Genomic DNA, 15,426 nt, shown 5'->3' with positions numbered 1-15,426 from the left:
GACTATTTCATCTCAAGTCCTTCCTATTATAATGTTAGCTCAGTGATCAGTGAACCATAAAGCACATGAGATATAGCAGACCCATTAAACTACACTCTGGTCTTACTTTCTTTTCTTTAAATCCTCCATATTTCCTTCACTTAAGTAGTACTTTTACCCTTCTGCTCTTCTGCACGACAGTCCACCTGAGAAGTAACTGAACAGGAACTCCTACAAGTCCACTAAAACCAACACGTTGCTGTTCTTTTAATGCGCACACACAGACGGACCTATATAAACACACATGGCATAAATAGCTGCCCAGAATCAAACATGAAGAAGAAAAGAAAGCATCTCTAGCAGCCTCTTTGTGCTGTGGCTCTGAACAGTGGTCACTCTTCTTATCACATAAAAACACACCCCTAATCACCCCCCTTCCCCGCCCGCCCCACTGAGGGTTTGGTGGGGAACCGCCAGTGTGTGAAGCTTTGATATCTAAATCATAAGTGATCTGTCCCTGGAGCCTCTTTTAGCTGTTTCCACTGCTGCAGTGTAGCTGCTCCTGTGAATTTGGTGGTTGCTTTGTGGCCGTCAGCACAATTAAAAAGAAAAAAGAAACAATAAAGTTGCTTCAGGCTTTGGCTGAAGCAACACAGAAAGAAAATGAGAATATTTCAAGAAAACCAATGAAATAAATAACTGAGCTCTAATTTAGCACTGATTGTGGCTTGGCGATGAGGGTGACCTTTAACCCTGTTGCTCATTAATGCTTTGTGAAGCGGCACTGAAGTTTTGATCATCTCTTTGGAGAGTGGGGCCACAAAACCGGCAGGACCCCCAGAGGTGTTGTTATTGTTGAACTTTGTCTTCGCTCTCATCGCTGTTCCCATGTCTGATTCAGCACTTCCTGCTTTCTCATGCACACTCACCCTTTTGCCCTCACTATCGCTCCTTTCTTGCATCTTCCCGCTCTGTCCAGAAAGGGCCAAAGAGGCTAATCCTGGCTCTGAGACCTGGTGAACTCGGCCTCCCCCTCTTCTGTCATATTTTCATCATCCATTGGATGTAACCTGTTCCTAGGCTGTTGCTATGGACACCAGAGAGAATACCGGCACTTCTGACCGCTGTGTGTGTGGAATCTGCAGACCCTACCTATGCAAGCCCACGCACAGCTATTATCAAAAAATTGATGATAGAAGTCGAGTTAATGAGACATGTTTACAGTCACTAAGTAAATAAAGTACAAAGTTCAGCAAATATAGCAGATGTACAAGATTTTATCTCCAGATTTCCCAGCTACTGATTAAAATATAGAGTAGCTAAGTCAACAAAAATGTAGGAAAGGTAAAAAAATAAATAAAGAAGCTTGGGAAAAAAGTTGATAAATGTGTTCAACTTTGTGAGTTCATCTGTCTCAAATGCTTATGGAAGTTAAAAAGAAAAGCCTTCAACATTCCCATCTCTGCAGAGCCCATGATGTAGCCAGAGGTCTGCGCAGGGATTTTAGTGAAGCATCCTCTGGAGATATCTACTGACACTCGGCCATCCAGTTGAGGATAATCAGGCCTACTTATGCCAGTGTAGATAATGTCCACACTGACAATAAACACGACCTCTGACAAGTGGAGTGTGAGGTTTTATGATAACTTACTCTTAATCTTGAGCAGCATAGCCTGCTGTATCACAACAGACATGAAAAATTCAGTGGTGTTAATACACTGATCTGAATTTATTGATTCTTGTCGTGTTTTAATATTATGTTTATTACTTTGTTCTGTTATCGCTGACACATCTGGAAATGTGAAATGAATCCATAAAAGCACATCAGGGCAATTATACCACAGTTGGGCTGCGCATGCGTCACGCTGCTCTGTCAGGAGTCGCTTATAAAGAGAAAAGTGAGACATGCAAGCGGCAAAATGGATGATAAGACAGGAGAGACTGCTGTTGCTAGGCAGTTATCTCGGGATACTGAAACAAAGGGATACATGTCTAATTGAAAACACGCCCCCAGGACGGAAATTACAAGCCAAAAGCCAACATGAATCAGATCAGATAAAATGAAAAGAAAACAGAGTGGTGAAAATGAGAGTGTGAGACAGATGAATACATCTGGAGGCCGAGAGGGAGGAAGAAGGGGTTACCAAGTCAAACTTCATTTAGAATTTTCATTTTTTTTCCCTGGAGCTTTGGCTGAAGCTGGTGGTGGGGGGGGCGAGGCGGTGCAGCAGGCCAGAAAGATCAAAGACAGCTAAAAGTGAGGATCAAAATTATTAGAACAGGCTTTTACAGAAGAATTATGCATGCGCTGCTATTCCTGTACACTGTGGTAATGGGCCATGGCTTTGATAGTATTAAGTTTTGCTCCTGTGCTAAACTGTGGCCAAGGGTCTGACACAGGGGTGGGGTGGGCCACATGCTGCTGGGGGAACGGGGCTGAGGTTCCAGAAGGGAGATTCATTTCAGTTGGCAGAGGTTTGGGTTTCTGTTTGCCTTTTTGCATATGGACCCAAAGCATTAGGACAGAATTTAAAACAAGCCGTCTCGCTACGGCTAAGGAAAATTTTAAATATTTAAATGCGGGCTTACGACAGCCTCTCTCATCGCTCTTGTCGAAGCAGTCGGGGAATCCGTTGCACTGCCACCCGCCTGGCACACACTTCCCATCAGCACACATGAAATTTCCAGGACTGTTGCACTCTGTGGTGACGTTATTGCCTGGCAGCAGCTGGCTCTCTGATGGAGAAGAGGAAAACAGATTATTACGACTTTATTCCAGCAAAAATTGGAATGCTGCGTTCATCCCAACGACCAGAATGGGAGACAGTTATCGTGTTCACTGGGTAAAAATATTTAAGGCCCAACAAACATTTGATTGATTTTGTGTCGGTGCAGAGCGCTGCACTCTAACTGGAGTGAAGAGGGAAAAGTGTATATTAAATGCAGGTACATAAGTATGTGCCCACAGAGATCTAAAATTACCACGCTCAGCAGAAACCCTGAACCCTGAACTGGTTTGAGGTATTTCTGGTTGACACAACAGCTGGGGCAGAATGGGTTAGAATGTGAGACGCGGCCTTTTGGTTGGGGTTTGACACTATGCAGTAAGTGGAAGAGTTCGTGACCAAAAACCACACTGGGCCGCAAAGAGGAATGTGGCAGGTTTAGGCCACTTTATTATACTTGAAATGAAAGCAAAGGTGTGGGGAGTGAAGCAGAGCGTCACTGTGAGGTTAAAGCGCGGTGAGAATCATTTCAGCTAACGTTAGCTGCTGAACTGAAGCTTCCTGGTGATGCAATAAATTGTGGACCTGTAGGACTCCAAGGCGCTACGGTAGGACACAAGCAGATTTAAATTATGCTGAAGTGCAGAATTAATACCGACACTGCGTGAACTACTTTGAAATATTTAATTGAATTTAATGAACGAAAAATAGCCTGGACGATTCAGGCGGTTAGCATCACTCCTCTTATGTGGGTTTCTCTTTTATGGGATTCGAGTCAAGAGGGGACATCTTAAAGTCCTCCTCCTCCTCACAAATGCTGAGGGATTAAAGAAAAATCTGCTTCACGTGTGCTTTACAGATAACAAAAACTGGCTTGAATTCTAAACACACTTAGGAAATTGCAAACATAATTTGTCTCTAAGGTTGGATACAGGTCACATGTGGGTGAGCTGCAGTTATCTGGTACAGCCAGACCATCTATATGACTGAACTGCTTTACATCATCATTCCTCTACTGGCCTCGCTGCAGCCGGTTACAGAACACATGTTAGATCATCAGAGGGAAGCATCTCTTTAATTTACCATGGAGATGATGCAACTCGCCTTTTAGTCTCCCGCAACAGAAACAAGAGGAAATGAGAAAAGGATAAGAATCATAACATTATTAGGAGGCAACTGATGAGCATTACAATTATTTTGTTGCAATTTCTGCACTAGATTCACAAAGGAATCGTTCACTGCACAGTTTAGAGACCAACAAACACGTCAGGAGTCAATAGAAATGTTCATTTTGCTGATTTTTACCCATTCTATATGAGCAGTCATAATTTTCTGTATGTCTTTAAACACAGAATGCTTTACTGAGTTCCCCTTTTGGAAAGGTTGTCAGACACCGCATCAACACTAGTCAAATCCTCAGAACACTGACAGAGGGTTGCTGCGGAGGTTATGTACAGGCCCACCTCATTACCGGACTAAGTGTTGATTCATGCTCATTATAGGCGTCTCTGTGAGCTCGTTAACTGAATAATATTCCAATGTAGCTGCCGAGAAGCTACAACAAGGTGACTCGGACAATGTTAATGCACAAGACATTGTCTGCTTACTCATTAATCCCACATGGCTTCAACCATTATGTGGTAAAACCTCCTCTAGCGTTCTGCACATGGCCTTGTTACTGTTAGCTAGTGGATACAGGACTCAGTATAAATAAGAATAAAATAACCGAACTGCCCAACAAGTCCAATGTTTGCTTTCAGCCCTTTCGCAAACTTCCCTGTGGGAGTCTCACAATAACAATTACTGCAAAGTCAGTTCCTGCAACATTCAGCAGCACAGCAGGGGGTACGGCACTGTCACAACCATTACAAGACCTCAAGTTCAGATGGAGACAAAGGGAAACACAGCCGCTGCCTCATTTTAGACCACTGCATATCTGCTTAGGGAAACTTTTCTGAGGGTCAACACTGAGCTAATGTGATTCCTACACAGTTGTACAATAAATACTGTGAACAATGCTTAAATATTCTGACAATCAAATAACAACAGAAGTCATGTCTAGTGTTATCTAGTGCGGTCTGATGAGTCCGCAAAAGAGTTCGGACTTCGGCAGAAAGTAGAAACCAAGCCAAGGTTTATAAAATATGTCGCATAGTTTCAAAAGAGTCACCAGGAGCTGAAAAATCGGACGATTCTCCAGGGAAATGAAACCAATCTCAGATTTGCATAAACCACAAACCATTGAAATCATTTTAATATATTAGATTTTACATATTCTTATAACTCTGCTTTTTGCGAAATTGGAAACACGAAGAGGGTCCCTTATATCGAGGTACGGCGCCCAATTATTCAATATCTTTGACCGCAGTTTCCTATTTGAACAAGCAAAAACAAGTCAATGCACAAATGGCAGACTTCCAGTGGACTTCAAACATAATTATGGTAATGACTACACAGACTCCACGGGTCAATCTATAAAATATAAAAAAAAGGCCTGAACCCAACACTGGGCAAAAATGTTATGTCATAAAACCAGCATTCTACTCAACGGGTTTAAAAAAGAAATCAAATAATAAATGAAAGGTATTGATGTCGTATTGTAAAAGGCTCAAATAAAAGCACAGTACTGTAAAGAGTAAAACAAACAGAGGCATTTTAAAGAGCCGTAATGGCCACGTAAATAATTCTCTCTGCACCAAGCACAACACTGACGCTTGTGGAGGAAGCACAAATATATAATAAATGTGGCTGGAGGAGAGACGGGATCTCCACCCATGATATATACTTTATGTAATTGGCAGCGACGGCGTTCAAATGAAAAGAGACTTCTTGACAACTGCCTGATTTATATCTGGCTCTGTAGCCAAATTCAATATTTGATAAAACTTAGCTAAAACATGAAGTGGGATTCAAAGCTGTGGAGCTGATGTTTATGGTCATGTACAGTACACCAACAAAAACTACTACTACAGTAGATGGTGCACTCTGCTTTACTAAAACCACTAATCAGAGGTGCTTGAACATTCGCTGAGCCACATAAGAAGCCTGATATAGGAGAAGAAATGGGGTGGGTGAAGAAGAAATAGCAAAAATGACAAAGCTAAAAATAAAAATCTAACCCTCATATTCTTCATAGGTCACATATGTGGCATATACAGTGCAGTGAAATTTGATCTCAGTATTTAACCTGGCCCTGAGAAAATCGAGCTGCCAGCGTGTAGTACCTGGGGACCTGATCCAGATCTGGAGTCAGCGCCCGAGAGTAGAGGCTGGGAATTAACCTTACATGTTCTGGTGGGAAACCCCTGAACAACCAGAGAAATAATCCACATGAGACAGGGAAAACACACAATCTCCCAAAGACTCAATAAACTGTGAGGTAACTGTGAGCTGCCATGGCAACATTACAATTAGCAGATTGGATTGTCAGTTGTAACACAATCTATAGAAACACTGCTGCTGTGCACTGTCAGAACAGTGGACGCCATTTCTAAACTGGCACACAACTTCACCCAGCATTGCAGTAGGCAGTCATAACCCCCCCCCCCCCCTTCTCACAAGCATCAGAACACTAGTTGGCATTCAAGCCACGGTGCAGGCTTGTGTTGCTGCATAAAAGGGACTTACCAGGTATAACAAGACCCCCTGCCCAATACGACGTACAACTTCAGCTAATGATGAAAATACAGTAATCTAATCACACACACACAGACACACTCTTTGAAGTCAAGGATAGCAATAATAAAGATGGAGCAGTAAGACAGTAAATGTGCATTTTAACATGTCGGGGTGCTCATGTAGCATCTGAGCCTCAATGTAGTAAATCAAGGCATGCAAATCCAAAGGTTGTAACAGACACTGGCCTATTTGGCTCTGCTAGCTGTGGTTAAAAAACCTTCATACACTCTTTTCTACCTCTCACATGAGAGCAAACCATTGATTTTGATTTTTTTCTTCCACTGACCGCTTCAGAGCTACCATATTCCAGATTTGAAGGTGATTTGTTGAAATACATAAAAGGAAAGAAAAAGAAGGAGCAGCATGTCCGTGGTGACCACAGATCTGTAGCACTTGTTATTCAGCCATGCTAACAGCAACACTTTGGGCTGCAGCGCGACACAGAGCAACAATGCAACCATTACGTTTGAACCCATTAACAGACAGGTTTGAATTGAATCCCAGATTCTGTGACATTAACAGCAGATCAGACAATACATCTCTTCAATCCAACACATCCATAGCAAAATTTTCTTTATTGCTCACAATAAACTTTAGCCTGATTAGGCTTCATATCTAATTACATGCAGCAACACAGAGCAGAACCAATAACAACTTGCCTCTGCTCATTTGCCTTGAGCACAGTGTTCTAAATGCCTACTTTATTCCCATGAATTACAATATATTTCCATTGATTCCTACGTATTCCTCTTTCTTCTCATGAAAATATTCAAACAGCAAAGAAACCGAAACGGCATCAATTATTGATGCCTTCAGGCACATGCCTGAGGAATCTCCTCTCCAAGCACCTTCAGCTTAACGTATTATCACAGTTATTGTGGGAAAACTGATATCAAAGAATAGCCTGTTTCCTCAAGCCCCTTTTGTAACTGAGGCTCTGGGATTATCAGTGGCTGCAGCCTGGCTTGTCTGTATGGAAAGGCTGCCCTCTTTCCTTTTTTGCATTAACTTTCCTCAAAAAGCCTTAGTAATGCTATAAATAGGGCATAGAATGTCTGTTAAAAGACTGATTATCCCTTATTTCATTAAGAAATCAGACATTCTTCTACGAGGATTCAGACACCCAGTGATGTCTAGGGAAAAAAAAACGGGCAAAAAAAAAAAAAGCTTCCATTTATTTACAATCACAATACCACAGATATCACACCCATATCTTCATATATATGGAGGAATGCACACTATGGGTTGGTGGATCCACTAATACAACAGTCCTAAATAAATATATCTGAGGACTTCCTGTCAGAAATAAAGGCATAAGTCCACAGGCTAATTAAGTGTCATTAATGTGAAGTAATGAAGGCATATTTAGAGGCAAATGTGACAATTCGTGCAGATTAACATCAGGTGTTTTATAACTCTTTTTTTCCTCCAGCATCTGCCGGATACTCATTCACAATTAGCATCCGGCTACTGAGAGATACACCTGGAGTCCTTCAAGTGGATGTGAAACTGTCGGAGTTTTGAAGCATTTCATGAGACACCTGCACAGACCGATAACAGCCATGTCTGCTGCAGCCCCCCAGCTTTTATCCCTATTATTTTGCAGGCCAGTTGGGATGCTTCCTTTTTTCCCCGTCAGATCCAATTGCTGCTTCTGTCAGCCTGTGAGAGTGATCCGGCAACTTTTCACATCCTCTAAAGAAGACTGTTGATTTGGCGATAAAGCCTCAGCATCCAGCTTCTTATGGAAGCACTCGAGTGGGCCATCCATGGTGCTCTGCCACTCCTTTTAGGACTCCAGGATCCCCCCCACAAGCAAAAGCCATCATTGTGCTGAGAGAATCTATAACAAGAAGTATAAGGAGGTGAAGCCACCACAGGATTTTCTCCAAATAGATTTGAAGAATTGGTGATCAAACTATCACGGAAAGGTGTGTGTGGGAGAAAATTAGAGGCGATGTTCAAAATAAAGAGGAAAAGAAAGGCAACTACAGTAGTGATAATGTAGATGAAGGAAGAGTGCCAGTGGCCCTCGTTGGCACGTCTCTCTTCCTCTGTATAATATAATAACCGCCCAGCTGAATAATAATGACTCCAAATGGTAATGAATGAAAGGGGGGCAGCCTGGTTTAATAGATAGAGGGTGTTCCACCATGACAGCTGATGTTGTAACAAAAGGTCAGTCCAATAAGGATTCAGTCTAATGCATTTTCTGTAAAAGGCCACGTTAGACAGAGGAGTGACGTGAGTTGTAAAGACATGAGCGGTGAGCAGAAAGGTCACGAGAGCACTGGGTTACAATTTTCTTCTTCACCAGTAACTTGTAGCCACGGCGATTAGTTGGCAACGTTAATATCTGCTGTTAAAAAGTGCAAATAATAGGCGTATTACTGTGCCTTTCTCAGCTGCAGCTGTGAATCTAATTCAGCACATCACAGTATGTCAATGCCCCCCGCAGGGTCTCCTAGTTACTACTTAATTCATGTCCCCCTCCCTGGCCAGCCAGCTTCATCTGGCTTCATTCTCCCTCTAATAAAACAGCTGATTTACTCCGACCTGCTCGCCAGCGTGCAAAATCCAGGACAGGTAATCCGTGGGGAACGGCTAAAAATACCACTCAAGAACAAAAACAACAGTTTTCGTGGATACATGCGGCGACAGCCAGCCGTCTCCTTCTGACTGCATGACGAATGGAGCGTTCCTGTTTCTCCACATCGTATGCAGACTCATGCTCGGAGCTGCAGCCCCCTCACACCTTTCAAGATTTGCCTTGGATATCGCCGTTACGCTCGGCATTATTCCACTGTTCGGTCGACGAGGATGTCTTTAGCTGACCGGGGGACTGAAGACGCCACGCTGGGTCTAAAGTCATTTACCATCGCCATGAATGCACCAGCAAAAGGAAAGAGGCCTGTGGTACAAAACAATCCTTCGTTCTGACAGGTTTTATTTGCTTTTTTTAATACTGGTGGTGAGTGAATGTGCATGAGGGTCTACTGAAACCAAAATGTGCATGTTTGTACATTTATTACTGTGTTCTAATGCACATGGCTGCATATGAATCTCTACTGCAGCATAGGCCATTGTTGAGTAAAGACCCACACTTTTATGGACATTTATTTTGTATATGTGTGTGTGTGTGTGTGTGTGTGAGAGAGAGAGAGAGAGAGAGAGAGAGAGAGAGAGAGCCTGTGCTCTGAGTAATGTGTGTCCAGCTGCAGAGGTCAGCCAAGGAGGAATCTATCAGAATCTATCATAATCTGATGTAATGTTCCTACAGGACAGAAGAGCTGCTGAGCGGAGAACTGCGAGGATCAAAGGCTTTAAGTGACATTTGCCAACTTGTCTGGTTATTTTGAAAGACATCTGATGAGAGAGTGATTAGTTACTGCATGTGTAAAAGCATGAAGAATTGCTAAAAACATCAACATTTGATAATATAAATGAATGCAAATGGAGGCTTATGCGATCCCTTTATATATCATGTCAAGATTAAGAAAATGATGTAAGCGTGTAAATAAATACATGTCATATGATCAGCAATTAGTCGGTGTCAGAAAATCAATGCCTTCAAAAGTCATTAAGTACGCGCTCCGCTGTGTACCAACTTATTAGCATCCACGTCTGTGGTAATCCCACCAATCCTTAATGATGTATCTGCAGTCATTACGCAGTGGCTGACCAGGCCAACAAATTATCATGGGCATAAAAGAAATTACTCAAATCTAAGTCCTGCAGCATCTCATTAAAGCAGGCTGCACGAGATGTGGACCTAATTACTGTCTCCGGCGCACAGCAGCCTGGCAAGATGGACACTTTTACCCTAATAATAACCTGAACTTCGTAGCCTCTCCCACAGCTCCACGCTGAACCCACATCCAACATCATTCTCTCCTTCTTCTGGAATATCTGATAATGAAGACAGCTTTCAGCTTTCACTCCCGGAGCCCTCCTTTCGTCTTCAGGATTCGCAACCAGTGAAAAGAATTAATTCTCGTGGCCCAAAGCTGTTGCCAAGCCACAGTTGACAGGGAATCGGCATTAAGGCAATTAAGGAGGGCTTTGCGTTTGAGTCTGACTGGCACCGCTGCCTCTGTACACAGCAGCAGAATCAGGTGATTAATCTCTGAAGATGAGCGCTTCGCCTCCCCTGGTCCCTTCCTAAGGCAGGATTACTTTTTATACACACAGACAAGTATTTTATAAAGAAAAAAAATAAGAAAGTTGGGGATGCCATGGGAAATAATGGCGACTTGGCAATGAGTACAAATAAAACACATCAGTAGAACAACTCAGAAGAAAAGACAATAAAAGTGGCCCTGGTTCTTTTAATTTAATTTATTTAGATGTAATATCAACATTAAACACACTGATTTAATGTCAATTATGTCCGCATTCAATTTAGAGCTTTTAGATTGAAAGATGATTCTGTATTCAAGAGCAACTGTTAAAGAAAAAGGCAAGAACGACAAAACTTTCAATTTTAAAGACATTTTCTATCCTAAATAACTAGATAAAAGAATAATTATGTCACCAATGGCCCACATGGGCTACAATCAGCTATGTCCCATTAAAACGCATCTCAGGGTTCAGTTTGTGTCATTTAATTGTTACTTCAATGTCAATTTAAACACCGATCATACTGTGAAGCTCTGGTCAGTGTGACAACTGTCCAGGAGTCTTTTGTGAATGCCTCAGCTAACTGCCAGAGGTTGAGAGTGTCATCAACGTACATTAACTTCTTGCTTCTACATCGCTTCAAATCCTCTAAGGAAATGACTCTGACCTGCCTCCACTTCAGAGTCGCCCATTTAACACGCAGACTAAACCCTCTGATTGGGTTCCATTCTTCATACGCGGGATAACGAGAAATTCAATATCAATATCAGGGGTCTTGAGTCAAAGCTCCATATTAATTGTGACAAATAGGCAATTACTTTGAGTCAGTGGAATAGAGATTGAACTTATTTGTTCGTTGATGCGTTCACCTGGAGTAACCCTCAAGTACACAACGTCTTTTAAGCCCCCTGATTTGAATTTAACCAGGGCGGGCATGTGATCATTTGTGAATTCCACTGGCATCATCACCTGAGTGTCCATCCGGTGAATAAAGAAGTGTCTTTCCCAGCGGATCTGAAGAGGATTTCAGAGGCCGGTTTGACATCTTGTCTTATAAGTATCACATGATAAAACCCCCCTGCTCTACTCTGATGAAACGCCTATAAATCTCTACAATTTTACACTCTGCAGCATCTCAATTATAACTGAGTTTCTCTGCAGAAAATTGCTTTTTTTCATGACCCAGCATCTCGGTCTTGTGTTAGATTTAGAATCCAGCAAAGAATCAATGTGTTTTCTGATACAACAGTTAAATGATGCTTTGAAAGACAATTTTACAATCCTTAAAAACAACAACATGCGGGGAGAAAGACCTTCAGATATCGAGCACGCGCAGCTTTCATTGCTTATGTTTGAACACAAAAATCCAAAAATGGCTATTGTAAATAACAATTTTCGCTGAGCACCTGGTTTATTTTAATGTATAAAGCAGGAAAAGGCAATAAAGTGGAGTATCACACAATCCTCACCATTAACCCTACAGCACTGTTCTTACATAAAAAAAGAGAGATTAAACTTCCGGAAATCATGCATGAGAAGCAGAAGCCGGCCCTCTCCCCCTCTCATCCCTGTTTCTGCTCCCGCTCCGACTTCCATCCCTGTAGCTGTTCTGTCACTCGTGAAGAACAACTGCTCTGCTCGCTTCCTCTCAAGGGGCAGAAATATTTGAATATATTGTTATTGCCACTGCATGTTTTTTTCCCAGCGAAATTCAAAGTCCTAGAGAAAAACATCTTTTTGGATTATCTGTCCATCGGGGAGCAGAGCTGTGATTCCAGTATCTCTGGAAGTGGTGGGACTTACTACCAACACAGTCCACCCTCGCTGAAGGAACAGACTGTATTTTCAGGCCCTATGCATTTTTTATAAGTTTAATATCTTAAAAGGCCGCGCGTTTACTCTTCGATTGTGAAAATGGCACAGCCGCTGGTCAAAACAACAACTTTATAGAATGTTGGTGCCAGGTCACCTCTGCTCTGTGAACAAACCGAGGGGCAGTAATGTAATCTGTGCTCTTGTTTTAAGGTGTTGTTTGTATTGACAGAATGCTACTGGAATTTCATTCCAAAATAGGCTACGGGTGTCCACACCAGTGGCATCGAGGCGCAGCGCCGCCAACGACTGCTGATCACTGGAGACAGCCGGGGCGCCAGCTGTCAGCCCGCCACGGTTCATTCTGCATCAAACAGCAGGCAAAGCAACACAGGAGGTGCATGCAGCGTGACACCTGCCTCTCTGAGGAGAAACCAGGGATGAAGATGAAAGCAGGGAAAACCAAGGTGATCCTTGCAAGCAGAGATGCACCACGGTGCCGTGGAGGTTAGAGGGCAAAAAACCTGTTCGTGGCTTAGAACTTTATATAATACAATAGACTGAAAGCAATCCAACCTGCTACTGATAATGTGTCCCAGTCAGATACAATGAATTTCAAATTTAATTTAGCAGTAAGCCAACATCATTTGCAAGCGCTCCACTATGGGAGACTAGGGTTTGCATCAATATGTATTTAATTAGATTGAAAACACCAAACTACAAATACAACATCCTGCGCCAGCAGGGGTGCAACAATAATCTCAGTAAAACAAGCATGGTTTGATACATGTTTTTTAAAATTATTATTTGGAATTAGTGTCAGATTAGATAACAGAATGAGCAATAAAGAAAGGAAACAATATGAGGAAGCTCCTGCGTTATTCAAAACTGTTGCGCAGAAAGTATTTTGTCCACAGAAATATTTGCCATTAGACAGATATTGACAGCAAAATTCCTTAATGGCTGACTGATGGAGATGTCAATACTACAGTCGGACTCCAAATGTCATCCTCAGTATATGTAGCAAATTCTGTGAATCTGTCTAATGTAGCTGATGTAACCAAACATAAATTCCTTAAATTTGCTCAATTTAACCCTCAGAGCCAGGAAAACAGTCCCACAATATCACACGATGCAGCCATGAATGTGCACGTGCGCTTTAGGTAAAATCCCTTTTGTCTTTAACCCATACGCTCGTCATCATCATGGAAGATGAACCAGCATGTTAAACAACGGCTCGCTGCTGCTGCAAGAATTCCGTTTGCATTAAACTCATAAATGTCAGATGTCATCACCTTTAAAAAGCAGCACAGTCAAATGAGCATTTCTCTGGTGAACTTGCTGCTGTTCTCACGACAGTAATTACATTGATTTATCGCTCAATACGTGGACACGACCTCGATCATTTTTGCTGACCTTGAAACATGTTTCCCTTCTATTATGAGACTGCACAACTAAACACTGGTGCTTTTTATAGAATCTGAAGAAAAATTAACATATAAAACACTCTCATACGATCTCTCCACTAGAATTTTTTTAATAAAAAAAGACATTAATTAGTAATTGGGATGAGTCACGAGAAGTTTATTTTAGCCCATTAGACACTTTTACAAGATTTTTACCTTAAATATGCTGTTTAAATATGCGTGGTTACCACGGTAACCGCCACCAAGGACGGGCCTTAGTTATAAATACATCAGTTCTGTGAAGTTATTAAAGGCATGAATTTCACAATCTGACCAAATTTAGCAAGCTGGGATTCATCGAGAACCCAGATGGTTTTTGGTAAGGACATGGTGGCAGAATAACAGACAACCCACTGGGGGTTAACAGCATCTGCATCAGTCTGCAGCAAATTTAGCCATAATCAATATGCAACATCTTTTGGTTTTAAGTGCTTTTTACTTCTGTGTTTGTTTCTTTCAACTATTGATCCCTGCATTCCTCCGTACATTAAATATTTAACTTCATGACTTATAGATTAGAGCTGTTCAAAGGGAATGGACATCAACACGTATGCACCATGTTGAAAACACACAATGGCGCACACCTGACGGTTGAAGATCTGCGGAATATAAATGCTCTTTTCCACCCATTCCACTTAAACATCTACAGTACATCCTCCAACTTGCTTGCTGACCGTCCACTGCACAAAGAGCAGATGCATAGAAAACAAATCTCCAAATTTTGATACTCAATGACACCGATTTCCCCAGTGGTGCTGTTAATACATCATATTTAAATGTAACTGCAGCTCCATCGTAGAGCCCGTTGTTCCAACTTTTTAAACTAAGTCGATGGATTCAATACCCATGAACATATGAACAGCACATTTTAAATTATTCACACACATAAAAAATACATTGTTGAGCGTATATCCCCCTGAGTATCAGGCTCTGGGAACCATTAGAGAGCAGTTATGTTTGTGTTCCCTTCTGGAACAAAAACAAACAAACTGGAAATGAAACCCACCGCGACTGAATCCCAATCACATCTGCATTTTAAATATAAAATCTGTTTATTTAAACATCTGTAACTTGATTATTATTATTATTTACCAGGCTCGTGTCAAAACCTTGAAAGTAACCTTCAAACTACAGATGGAAGATGATACTTATTTCAAGGAGTCAACGCTGCCTTTGACAGACACTGAGATCATAAAAACATGTACAACTTTGCTGATGCATAGCCTCTGACTGCACTACAATCCTTGCTATCAGTGGGAAATATAAATAACAACTGCTGGAAGAAAGGATCTGAAATAAATGTGTTTGATTGCAACACAAATTACAGGGTGTGTGGTTCTTGACAGTCTTGGCTGCAGAAACAATAGAATCAAATATTCATTTAGCTGTATCACAAGGCTGATCTTTATCAAGCAGTAATCATTCTGAGATGGCGTGCAGAATACTGATGCAGAGCTTTATCTTGTTCGTTCAGCGTCCAAATATATATAGCCGCATCGAACCCTGAGTTTGGGTATTCCGGGCTGCCGTTCGGCCGGCGTGTTTTGTGACTGAATTATAAAGTTGTCTGAAGATTGCAAAGCCTAACAGCACACCTATTACTGATTTATTTATGATTACTGAAACCTACTTATCTCATCGCTTTG

The 15,426-nt window shown here is 41.8% G+C and overlaps 1 protein-coding gene and 1 long non-coding RNA gene across 4 annotated transcripts in view; one reads left to right on the top strand and one right to left on the bottom strand.

The window, feature by feature from the left end:
• ldlrad3 (low density lipoprotein receptor class A domain containing 3) overlaps positions 1-15,426 on the bottom strand; it is a 41,087-nt gene that overhangs the window by 23,775 nt on the left and 1,886 nt on the right. For 2 of the 3 annotated variants that reach the window (XR_008953254.1, XM_057051580.1), the window contains exon 2: positions 2,569-2,715. The exons of the other annotated variant lie outside the window; for it this stretch is intronic. Coding sequence is in view for 1 of the 2 variants with exons in the window: in XM_057051580.1 (XP_056907560.1) it covers positions 2,569-2,715 (147 nt within the window). In the remaining variant the exon portion in view is untranslated. The remainder of the gene's footprint in view (positions 1-2,568; positions 2,716-15,426) is intronic. 3 annotated transcript variants of the gene reach the window in all.
• Positions 6,468-9,926, top strand: LOC130536019 (uncharacterized). Its single transcript, XR_008953255.1, has 2 exons — positions 6,468-9,326; positions 9,664-9,926. It is a non-coding gene; the product is annotated as an uncharacterized LOC130536019 (long non-coding RNA).

This window comes from Takifugu flavidus, chromosome 13, assembly GCF_003711565.1.
Source record: "Takifugu flavidus isolate HTHZ2018 chromosome 13, ASM371156v2, whole genome shotgun sequence".
NCBI classification, from domain to species: domain Eukaryota; kingdom Metazoa; phylum Chordata; class Actinopteri; order Tetraodontiformes; family Tetraodontidae; genus Takifugu; species Takifugu flavidus.
The sequence above is the reverse complement of the archived record's forward strand: the minus strand, read 5'-3'. Positions and strand labels throughout refer to the sequence as shown.